This window comes from Anneissia japonica, unplaced genomic scaffold (genome assembly GCF_011630105.1).
Source record: "Anneissia japonica isolate Jap-2015-1 unplaced genomic scaffold, ASM1163010v1 scaffold665_len1252844_cov201, whole genome shotgun sequence".
Taxonomy (NCBI): domain Eukaryota; kingdom Metazoa; phylum Echinodermata; class Crinoidea; order Comatulida; family Comatulidae; genus Anneissia; species Anneissia japonica.
In genome coordinates this window covers 562,854-575,864 of record NW_022757135.1, presented here as the reverse complement: position 1 = coordinate 575,864, position 13,011 = coordinate 562,854, and the positions used below count along the sequence as shown (strand labels likewise).

Sequence of the window (13,011 nt, the reverse complement as noted above, 5' to 3'; positions counted from 1 at the left end):
AACCGTCCTGCGGTAATATATACATATACATACATGAACGATAAAGAGGAATATAAGAATGCGAAAAATATTATATATATCAACAATAATAAATAATACAGTGCTCGACATAGGCTGTATGTAATGATGAGGGCGTATCATTCATTCATTCATTCATTCATTCTTTATTTAGCCTTTTATAAAAATCACATTACAATTTGCACATGCAGTAAAGAAAAAAAATTCACAATACAGAATAAAACTGAAAATCTTAGGAGCCAAGGATTAACAAAAGCAATTAAAATCGCTATAGCTCACAAACTAGTTAATCCATCCTTACAGAAACAGCAATTTAAAATTGAAGATATAATATATAATAAAAATTTATAATACTTAGGAAGAAAAACAGAAGAAATTAAAAATGAGAATTAATCATTATTGCAAAACGACAAAATTGAATTTAACATTATAAGATTAAAAAGGGTAAAAAGAAAAATAATCAAAATACACAAATTTATAAAAAAAAACCCAAAATAAAATCAATATACATAAGCCTATACACATATACATACACATATACATACACATATACATACACACATACACATATTGATTTGAGGCACTCTAGTTTATTTCTACGTGAGTGTTTTGGGATTAATATCTATATCTTTACTGTTCGTGTGATAAGTCGGTAAAGCACACAGCACCAACATTGTCAGTCCTCAAAAGTGAGCAATCTTGACACATGTTTTATATACTTCAAATTATATTAATAAATGATATAAAGTAGTTTCAAAATATTAATATTGTCTTAATTTTATATAATGTAAGTAAATAAAAGTGTAACTGTAAAAAGCAAATTATAATATACTTTGTCCTAAGCCCAAGCGACCCAAAATCTCAAAATCAGAGTTGGCTTTTCTTTTCGCAAAAAAAAAAAAGAAGAAAAAATGTTTGCTCAAAATATTATATTTCAAAAACTACTTTTCAAGCCTTAATTAATCAGTTTGATAGATTAACCAAAATGTTTTAGTCCTGTAGTTAACATGTTACCAACCAAAATTCATGGAGTGCTAGGATGATTGGCAAGGAACCACAGAATTAGGCCAGGTTACAAAAAAAGGCGAACGACCCCAATCAAAAGTGGCTGTACTTCAACAACACAATGATTTTTAGGCGGTCATGGTTGTTAAATTGGCCTATTTGTTTGCATGTCTATATGTTTCTGATGTGGAACGCTTTATAAATGTCACTTATTGTTATTATTTAACAATGTTACTTTTTGTAGATAAACATTACCGGTATAAGATAAATATCAGTGTGCGTTGGCTTAGGCCTATGCATGTAAAGAAAATGGATGCAATTCTCTTATATCATTGATTTCCTCCATGCTTATAGAGATGTCAGCCAAATGGGCCTACGACACTAATAAATAATAGGCTATTAGAGTTCTTCCGTTTCCCTTTTGTCTACGATTTGCTCCAATGGAATTTTAAAGCGGCAAATTCCGGAACAATACTGAATACCTTACACCGTCACACGTAGGCCTAATTGGTATAATATCTTAAATGTTACGCCCAAAATGGTATACAGCTCTATTACTAAATCATATTTGTTACCCATTTCCACGCGATTTGCTCCAATAAATTTATCAAAATTACATAGCGTTCATTCTTCAATTGTAATGACAAGTCAACGGAATGTGTATGCCTTTATAGTGTGTTATTTTGAATGATAATTGTGTTTTAATCCAAGCCCCACACCGATCGAGTTTTAATCCAAGCCCCACACCGATCGAGTTTCTGTTAAGTTTTTGTATGATACCACCACTATCTATCGTTCCTTTTGATTATTTTTAATGAAGATACTTCAATTATAATTATTTATATTTTGAAGTGCAGAACAAACAAGTATTAACAGTATGGATTTGAACAAAAGTATAAAAGGGAATTAGAACAAAAGACAACATGAAGAAAGGTGGAGAAGGCAAAACCTCAATTTATCTTGTCTGTATCCCGTCTGTGACCTAACAATACATTAACTGAGACAATAGCGGTCACAAGCAAACACTTCTAATTTAAAGCAAATCAATTCAATAATATGCCTATCAATTTTTAAACATGGCCAACACGTTTAATTACTCAAAGCCGAGTTCTGGAGGAAAACAAAATGCTGATATGTTGCAAAACTGATTTTCCTAAGACACAAAAAGGTTATATAACGAAAAACGGTTAATGATGTAGAGATATTTGAATATTTAAAAACTAGGGTAGGCCTATAGGCTATCAAAGACATATCCAAAAATCCGTAACTCATTACCTGTTTCCAAGTTTTTCGTCAAACGCCCATTTTATGTTAGAAAAATCAGCTGCCTGACTTAAATTTATTTTTATCTCATGAATCAAATATTTAAACTCACCCACTACTTGGATAGGTTTATACCAGCCTACAATGTTTTTCTTTTTAATTTAACAACTTGATTTTTCATTTGTTTATATTTTTAGCTCCGTATGTAAAGATTGACATGAACCCAGACATGGACAGGTGAGTTTAATGTAACGGGGCATTGATTTAGCGTGCGTAGTCACTTGCGCAAACAATTAATTGATTGATTAAGCGCGCGTAATATCTACATAAGATGCAAGGGTGGTTGATGAGTTCATTCTCAAGTAGCTCAAATGGGCATACAAGGTTGAATTATTTAAATATTTTATGAGTCGACAAAAGATATAACTATACTCGCTTGTAAGTTCAAAATCTAAGCATTCATTTATTGAATATTTAAAAACTTTATTGTGTACACGAACAATGGATTATTAACCTGTTATAATAAAAACGGTAAACGTCCTTGCGTCACCATTGTGACGTTTTACGACGTGGATTTCCATACATACGTTCTCCGCTAATGAAACTGTTTATTTCTTCCGTTGCAATTCCGAAATTTTCCACATTCCATTCTCTTCTTCTGTTGTTTATTGTACTAAAAAACTCATTACGTCTGAAGAATGTCATAAAATTTGCCCCTAAAATTGACTACTACTCGACATACATTAAGATTGTCGTTAACTTATGTTTATGTTACATTTGTTTTTTCAGTAATTCAACACAAGATTTTTCAAAGGACGCGGTCTACCTGTCACCGCATAAGTTTGTAGGTGGACCTGGTACCCCAGGTGAGTTTATAATAGGGAGCATTTTGATTGCACGACTACGGTAGGAAGTGGAACGACGTAATGACGCAACATAAAGTCATCTTGATGATGATGATGAGGATTACAAATAATAACCACAGTAAAGAATTATGATAATAAAATCGATAGCGAGACTGATGAGTATGATGATGAGGGTGATTGCCACATCTGTGATTAGATTCAATAGTAAAGAGGGAATGTGATGAGCTACCGGATATGACAACACTGACCACAACAAAATAGATATACAAGAAATTACAATTAATTATAAAGAAATTTAATTGCCTTTCTCAAATGTGGCACCTCAGCAAGGGAAATATATCACTTCCCTGCTTTAACATAATAAACATGACAATTACGGATGACAATAAATAAAAAAAAGTGATTATTAATAATTAAAAGATATGGCGGTTTGATCATAACCGAATGTAGCGCTCTGAACCGGCTTCTGGCACGGTTTCCTACAGGCGTTACAACTTGCTATCGAACTCTGGCCTTCGGAACAAGGAATGTATCCACGTGTGAGCACAAACACGAACAAGCACCTCTACGACTCTGGATCGCACTAGAACGCATATATTTATCCCGGGGCCTCCCTTCTCATGGGTTGCCAACTGCATACCCTATCATTTCCCAATGGAAACTTAAGCTGTAACCATACTGTACTAGCTTCCGAGGTTCTCGACTTCCCCAGATAAACTAACAACGTGTAACGGTTTACGATACACATGCAACGTAAAAACACCGGCTATATTAATCATATGCAAATCGCAAATTCAACTGTGCTGCCCGGAAATTAAATGATGATTACGATGGTGATGGAAGTGATTTATTATTAGGGCCTACTATTATTATAATTATTATTATTATAATTATAATAATAATAATAATAATAATAATAATAATAATAATAATAATAATTATTATTATTATTATTATTATTATTATTATTATTATTATTATTATTATTATTATTGTTATTATTATTATTATTATTATTATTATTATCATTATTATTATTATTATATAGGCTTGGTTGACCTTTGTAACTTCAATATCCACAGGTATTCTGATTGCCAAGAAAAAGTTATTCATGAGTAAGACACCGGGAACTGTTGGTGGAGGAACCGTTGCTTACGTAAGTAAGAAATATATATGAAACAATAAATATCACATTAATCGAGAATTTCTCTCAGTTCCACTTGCGTTTGATTGCAATAAAAGTTAGGATGGATGGAATGAAATTTGCCAAAATTTGTTTAAAGCAAACCTGATAAAGTGTCCAAAGTAAACAGAAAGTTAGATAAAGTTTTATATAATAATAATGAAAAATTGATAAAACCCTAAATGTTGATAAGATTATTATTTAGGTCAATATTCTTATTTCTTTCATTACAAATGGAACCTAAAATAATATATTAAAATTACAACAATGTTAATAAAAACTATTATAAAAATAAAAAAACCGATAAATTTGTCAATCGGTTAAATTTAAATATTTTGTTTTAAGTGGAAACATTAGAATAATTAAAAGGATTCAATAATTCAATTAATGTTTAGCATCGCAACCGCCTAGGACAATAACGGTTTTATTACTTACACAATTATGTTCAATGAAAAATACAAGTATATAATGCATTGGTGGTGATTTTACTAGAAGAAGGCGATGTTTGGGCGAGTTCAACCTAAAACTAGCCGAAAACCGAGAAATATAATTTTAAATAATAGGAGGCCTAAGAATCCATAATTTTAAAAAATACTCAAATAAATACCAGAGTTTGCAACACGTTGCAAAAATTACAGACAAACGACGAACTTAAATTAAGAAGTATTGCTCAGAAAATAACTAACATACCGGTACCATTCATGTAGCGGATATGTTTCAATGAAAATTATACTCTGTCATCGCCAAACAATAATGACACCACCCAACTACATTCCACTTCGTCAGCACTTCCTGTCGGGCCACCTACAAAATACAGAAAACACCGGATCTGTATTTTTAAGATTGTCTATATTTAGGCCTATTTAATTATTTGGATGTTCTTTTTTTTGCCTTGTCCATTTGTACGTTTTGTTAATGAGATTTATATGCAAAAATGCACATGAAAAATAACTATGTTTATTTAACTAATATTTATTATATTTATTTTTAAATACCGTTTGTCTAAGAATTTTCTTTAAAATATTTTAATAAAATATGTCTCCTTTTCTTCTTTTCAGGTAACACGTGAGACTCATCATTACATAAAAAATATCGAAGAAAGAGAAGAAGGCGGAACGCCCGCTATTTTAGAATCCATTAGGGCCGGTTTGACATTCCAAGTGAAAGAGGTGATTTAAAAAACTGACCACAAAAGGACAACATATATTAGTTATTAAGAAAATAAACAACTGTCTACACAAATGTTATTGTTCTGATAATATTCATCGCGTATACACTTGAGTTGACGTTATATTTATTTAGATTTCATAAACCTCAATTCATCTAAAACTCAAATTTGCAGGAATTTAATATTATACTGTAAATAGTAAGTCTCAATATAAACTCGTGGCCCTAAAATGCCGGAAGCAGTGACTTCACTTATTTACTTAGCCTTCCCATAACACTATAATGTATAATTCGTCTCATAACTTATTGAATAATAACTTGATATTAACATTGTGATTCTTTTCAACATTTAGTCGATAGGAATTGAGGAAATTGAACGAAATGAGCATGCGTTGACGAGGAGAGCGTTCATGAAATGGCGAGAAACAGACAACATTCTTATTCTTGGCAGCAAGCGAGCGAAACGTTTGCCTATATTTTCATTTTTAATATTGAATCCACAATCCGGGAGAATTTTGCACCATAACTTTGTAGCCGCTGTTTTGAACGATCTTTATGGAATACAGGCAAGGGGAGGATGTGCCTGTGCCGGTCCATATGCTCAGGTAAGAACGAGTGGCATTATGATGATGAGGATGATCATTATGATTGATAATATTTATGATAATAAGATGATGACAATGACATGATGACAATACGATTACGATGATGATGATGATGTTGGTGATGGTGATGGTAGTGGTATGTAATGTTGTTGATGGTGGTGATGATGAAGATGATTATTATAGATGACTGATAATTATAGGCCTAATATTTTTTTTCTTTTCAGGATCTGTTAGGAATAAATGAAGATTTAGCAGAACAATTTGTTTACTTTTTACTAGACGACGAGTAAGTTAATACTACTTTTAAGAATTTTATTATTAAAACACTTCTATTTTCCAAATGGAGCTGCCTCGAGCAACAGTGACATTGCATTATATTTTAAACTATCATTCAAAATTTATTTTTGTCATCTGTTTTTCAGAGAAAGAAAAAACAAGCAAGGTAAATCGTTCTCTGGGTCATTAGGAATCATGAAGTAAGTTGGTTTATTCATTTTCAACTTTTAAGCGTTGTCCATGCTTATTGAACCCAGGGAACAGTTAAATTGTAATTTAACTGTTCCCTGTTGAACCTGAATTCTTCGTCGTGTGCTAAAATTTAATGCATGACGTCGTTATCTGACGCATTTCACAACACCTTTTTTTTAGAATGTAGGCCTACTGTTGCGCAAAAGTTCAAATTAATATAATTGGGGGCGAGATCTCTTTTCTCGTTCTTTTCTTATTCGCTGCACCAGAACCGTTATTTCCGCGTGTTTATGACAGTAAATTATTGTAATAGGATAAAATTTTTATAACGACGTCTTTCGAAACCATCCTTGTTCCGGAACTTTTTTAGCCCACGACCGAATTTCAAATGTCGGGCACTCAACCGTGAGCAGTCGACCCCAGACTAAATTATCACCAGAATTTCATGGTGATTGAATTGTGCGGTTCAAAACTACGAATTAGCCTATTAAACTACTTCGATAGACGTAGGCCTGTATACTATCCGGTAGTGTTGGAACATTACTACAGATAATTTCCGTTTTGAAAAAAGCTGAGTGAAACATAGCATTGACTTCTGCGTGGTACACATTATTACTAGATGTGTATAAGAGACAGATATATAGGCCTATATATACAGTATGAATATGCAGTAGGCCTATATGCAGTATCCTCTTGATCTTCCCATGTTTAGCCATCGTCGTTCCCTTTGTTTCCTAGTATGAATACTTTCTGTACCAATCAGTGTCAAATGGAAACTCTTGTATTATGTAACCTAACTCTTACTTAGATTAGATTATAGTTATTCTTTTTAAATGGCTGTACGCTTCCCGATTCACGTTGACAAAATATCGAGTTGTTGCTGAGTCTTATTTCAGCAAAACATCCTCCATGAAACTATTGATAGCATAGAGCAATTTTAGGGTAATTTTTAAAATCACATTACGTCCAATATACTTCCTGTTTTCACAATACCAACATCATGTTTTTGAAAGGAAAATGTTCTAATTAATGTTTCCCCTGAACTCACACTAGATTGCTTTTTATGTGTTTGTAGACCGGGATTCGTGCGACTCAACTTACCTTTCTTCTACTCGAAGGAAGTAATCGATTTCATTTTGGATGCCGTTGACGATGTTGCGAACAATGCATGGAAGTTACTGCCACAAGTAGGTTGAGGGCGTCTTCAGTTCACTCTCATTCGTATTGATTATCTTATCTGTTATTTTCATATGAGTTAGTCCTTTTGGAGCGGAAATAACTTCTTAAAAATAACTGTACTATTATAACTTATATACAGTAATATTAAATTTATTCAGTATATTTCAAAATGTAAACACTAAAGCTTATTTCAGACCTAAAATAGAAGGAACTATAATTATAATATACTAAATATAATAATAATTCTTAATATTTTATATCCTCATATTATTATTATTTAACTAGGCACATTTAATAGTATTAACGATCAATGATTAAAGGTTATCGTCACTATAAAGTCTAATTAGTATCGCTATATATTATCATCGCTACACTAACACTACCGCTACTATTAAGGTTACTACAGTATAGGCCTAATAATAGTTTGTATTGGGGAACAACCGTACTAATTTTACTTTGCCTCAAATTGTATATAAACACATCAATATGAATCTATACTAACGTAAGACTTTAAAAAAACACAAAAGTTATCCAACGCACACATTCTAATACATAGATAATAATCAGTTCAGGGAATAAGTACGATTCCAAATGGTTTATAAAGACCCATTACTCTGTTATAGTTAAGATCTGTCTGACCTTACACAATGGTCCCATTAAACAAATACTTATTTTGAATACTAATTGTTGTATAATGACATCACGTATAACAGTAATTCAAAACATTGTAAGTGTAACCATATTTGGATAAATGCGTCCGATTGATAGCTGAACAGTTGTTTTTATTAGTAATGCTTTCCATATAAGGAAATCACAAACATATTTGTTATTATAAGAGACAAAGGAAATGGTATTATAAGAGACAAAGGAAAACATTCAATTAAAGAGAATGATGGAAGCAATACTGGTACTGGTATTGGGTATTTATATTGCGCCTTTCCCTTGCGGATGAAGCGCAAGCCAAGCCTCAATAATTCAGGAAAACAATGGTAGACATAAAATCAGTCATTATTAAGGAACCTCATGCACAGTCACACAAACAACAAGAACAAATAAACAGATTACAACAATAAAAACACAAAAGGAAAAAGCAGCCTTTGGCAAACAAGTAAGTCTTCAGTGGACGTTTAAAAAGATTAGGATCATCGTGATTAAAAATTTCAAACTTGTTCATCGTCTGAAATAAATTGACACAGTCTTACTTTACGTTAATAAATATGGACCTAATCTGACCTTTTACTTCAGCCAGAGTTTGGTTCAGATTAAACAATCAAATTTACCAAGAATTCCTAATGTTTTGCAGTACCAATTTGACGCCAAATCCGGTGGATGGGAGCATCGCTCTTCTCCGAAGACAGGCAATGATAGCTTGCTGACTGCCAAACTTATTGGCGGCAAATTTCGTGCGCCAGCGAGCCCATACGTTTCCCGAAAAACAGGACAGAACGCACCAGTGCATACAGATGCAAACCTGCAGGTAGGCCTATTAAACGATTGATGGTCTGACCTTATGGTCTGACTCAAACCTCCGTTCATCTGCGTAGAACCTTTGACCATTTACTCATTTTTATTTGCCTGTACATTTTTTTTTATATAAGAACCAATAAACTTTTTGCTGAGGCTCAGTATTCTTTTTTTTAATTGTTATTTTGTTCTTATTTACACATTTTCAAATAGGCCTATAGAAAATTACTATTGTATTACTGTACTGTATTATAGAGGGTATTACATAGTCACACCTATACTGCACATAAGGTACAGATCAGATTTATTGCTTTATCTATTTAAAAAATAATAAAATCCTCATTTGACATTTTACCACAGATTCAGTCTGCTCTTAGTTGTATTAATTTAGCCTCAGTATTCTTATAAAATGTGTTCTTATACAAAAAGTGTAGTTTTACTATTTACATTTTAATTAATATTACTGTATTCTGAAACATCTTGTGTTCGTATAGGAATACCTTGAACAGGCTAGAAATGTGTATGCTGAGGCGGAAAAAGCTCAGGTAAGTCTGCCTACGTTAAAACAGTACATTAAGATTATAGAGTATAGGAAAAACATAGTGGAAGTCGTTCACTGTTGCAAGAATAAGCTTAGTCTAACCCGGCCAGCATATTTAATAATTGTATATTATTAACCGAAACTGATACCGATAAAATATGTTAACCTACTTAACTTTCTCTTTAATTATTATTTGATTATTATTTGATTTTTTTTTTAATCATTTGTTATTATTATTTTTATTATTATTATTATTATTATTATTTATTATTATTTTCTTATTCTTGTTTGATTATCTCATTATTATCATTATATTAAATATTGTTATTGTTATTATTTTATTATTATTATCACTATAATACATTATGTATATTTATTATTATTATTATTATTATTATCTATTATCTATTATTAGTAGTATTAGTATTATTGCTCTTTATTGTGTAATATATTGCAAAGTGCTAATTATTATTATTATTAACATTATTTATTATTATTATTATTATTATTATTATTATTGCTCATTATTCTGTTGTAAAGCGCTAGTGACAACTTCCGTTTTAACCGGCGCTACAGAAATTTTCAAATTTATCTGCACATCTATCTATTGTGAACAATTATGTTTTCCAGAAATATGAAGCCTTAAATGATCCCGACATGGACATAGGAGACACTGACCCAGCTCTGATATGGTTCTTACAACCGAAAGAAGCCGCCCGTATTATGACGTCACCAGAAGACTACCAAGCAAAAGACAACGTAGACAGCGGTGTCAAGAGATCACAACAGGGAATTCCATTTACACCAAAACGCTATTCTAGATGGAGATCAAAGAGAATGAGTAGTAGGAGACAAAAGTCCCAAACAGAACCAGACGATGAGGAGAAAAATTCCATAAGGTGTTCAATCATGTGAGCGCGAGGAATACAGATGTACACAAAGAAAATTACTTAAATATATATAAGGCATATATTTTTTATATAAATATAAATACATATATGCTTAATAGACCCTTCTCAAAGACAAGAGAGGTAGACGAAGCCTCGGGGAAAATGGAGGCAGCTGGGAGACCAGCTTTGGCAGAGCGGTGTTCCCCTCTGTTGCTGTCAATTGGTGTGTAATGATGTGTGGTGATGATGTGTTTTTGTAAATTTACTTTTAAAAAACTACTATATGTTGAACATAATAATAGTCATGAGAAAAATAATTTAAACTATCATTTCACAAACACTTGAAGCTAGAGCTGTGCTCTTGATCGTTTTGAATGTAATGTATATATTATTTCATCTTGCTGATTTTGTAGTGAATTTGTATCTTAGCGGTTGGCTTTTCCAACCCAGAGTCTTGTTAGATTTGAATCCAGGACCGAGATTCGAAGAAGTGAATATTAACCACATAGCTAATAGCCCCACTGCTTAAAGCGTAATTAAAAAAAAATATAGTGCCTACTGTCTCTCATAAAATATGGAAACTCATAAAAATGCAATTAACGTATTTAATAGCATACTCAATCAAAGTTGATCAAATAATTTACCGACTTCCCATAATTCAGAGAAAAATTGTTTCGCTTTTTACATATTTTAATACGTAAATTATTGAACTGATTACCGACTAATTTTAGAGTCTATGAAATTAATATATAAACGGTATTACTATTTAATTGGCAAGAACAATGTTTTATCGTTTTACATTTTTAATTAAACAACTTTATTGCCCTGTATTTTAACTCAAACGTGACATATTATCTTTAGTATAAATTGATTGAACTGTTGTATAAAATTAAATGTACCTGTACATATTTTGAGTCTTCAATATAAGAACACAGAAATTCCGTAAGAAAAAGTGCCTGTTTAATAGCATTCCATTCGTGTTTTTTTTTAAGGTACCACAGAATAAATTTAGAAAATGTAGAGTTGTAAGTTCCAACAACCAATTAAATCAAGTGCAAATGATAAACTGTACGGATTCATGGATTTATTGACTGTTGTATTTATACTTATGCGATTTTCTATCTGTATAACTCAAATAAAATATTATACTGTATATTGCTCCTTAAGAACGAATTTAAGTTCATGTTTAAGATACAATGACGACCTTGTGTCCAATATTACTATTCAACAATAACAGCTTTACCAAAAATGTAATAGGCCTACAGTATTGTTAAAAGCGAACTCCCAGTGGTAGCTATGCATGTCGTGTATGTCGAAAAGGGCTAATTGTAATCATAAATTTGAGTAAGATTCCTCCTCAAATGATATCGTCGCTAGACAAAGAGACGAATATTTTCAATTGTGAATGAGAAGCACAGTTGTTCTAGGTGCAGAAAATGGTTAAGAAGGTGCGCGAGGGATTGAAAAAAAAATCAGATAAACTTGAGGAATTACGTGGTATAACGGAATGATGTTAAAGCCGTGAGAAAACTGTTACACAAGGACAGTACAAGAGTAATAATACCGAAGTATCCGCTTCTTTAAGCCTGGTATTATAGATGCTTATCAGTTAAGTCTTGTTTAATTCTCACGTGACCAATAATTTTCACGTGACGAGGTCGAACATTTATGTTGGGTTTGTGCATTAAGGCCCCATAAAAAAAAATATTAGTTTATCACAGTTGTTCTAGGTGCAGAAAATGGTTAAGAAGGTGCGCGAGGGATTGGAAAAAAAATCAGATAAACTTGAGGAATTACGTGGTATAACGGAATGATGTTAAAGCCGTGAGAAAACTGTTACACAAGGACAGTACAAGAGTAATAATACCGAAGTATCCGCTTCTTTAAGCCTGGTATTCTGTTCTATTTTCTCTATGGTATTATAGATGCTTATCAATTAAGTCTTGTTTAATTCTCACGTGACCAATAATTTTCACGTGACGAGGTCGAACATTTATGTTGGGTTTGTGCATTAATAAATAATATGAATAGGCCTACAGGAATGTGGTACGAGTTGAAAATTGTAATCCGGCAAAAACGTGATTGTCTCTTGTTGCTGCATGAGATATCATAGTAGCCTACATACCGGTAAGCCTAGAGTACTGAACATGTAGTTTTATGTATTTCGGTGTTGGATAAGTATTTGATTATTGCATGCAGTTATTATTATCTCGATGAGTAGGGTCTAAATAACAATGAAAACTGCTTAATTCCTTTTTCAAAATAATCACTCTCTTACGAGGCTTAAAATGAAATATTTTCGCTTCAACTCAGTGGTTAATAAAGCTACTTTTATTTAAAAAAAACTGTCTTGTTCTGTTCT

The 13,011-nt window shown here is 32.1% G+C and overlaps 1 protein-coding gene across 4 annotated transcripts in view; it reads left to right on the top strand.

Moving 5' to 3' along the window:
* The window catches only part of LOC117124464 (probable cysteine desulfurase), a 32,000-nt gene extending 19,006 nt beyond the window's left edge, over window positions 1-12,994 (top strand). For 3 of the 4 annotated variants that reach the window (XM_033270695.1, XM_033270696.1, XM_033270697.1), the window contains 11 exons: window positions 2,484-2,523; window positions 3,076-3,152; window positions 4,235-4,308; window positions 5,394-5,504; window positions 5,856-6,107; window positions 6,332-6,393; window positions 6,530-6,583; window positions 7,651-7,762; window positions 9,058-9,231; window positions 9,713-9,763; window positions 10,390-11,715. In XM_033270695.1, coding sequence (XP_033126586.1) covers window positions 2,484-2,523; window positions 3,076-3,152; window positions 4,235-4,308; window positions 5,394-5,504; window positions 5,856-6,107; window positions 6,332-6,393; window positions 6,530-6,583; window positions 7,651-7,762; window positions 9,058-9,231; window positions 9,713-9,763; window positions 10,390-10,674 — 1,292 coding nt within the window. In that variant the 3' untranslated portion in view covers window positions 10,675-11,715. Of the gene's footprint in view, window positions 1-2,483; window positions 2,524-3,075; window positions 3,153-4,234; window positions 4,309-5,393; window positions 5,505-5,855; window positions 6,108-6,331; window positions 6,394-6,529; window positions 6,584-7,650; window positions 7,763-9,057; window positions 9,232-9,712; window positions 9,764-10,389; window positions 12,077-12,379 lie in introns of those variants that run through there. The other variant, XM_033270694.1, reaches the window with a different exon arrangement.
* The last annotated feature ends 17 nt before the right edge of the window (window positions 12,995-13,011 follow it).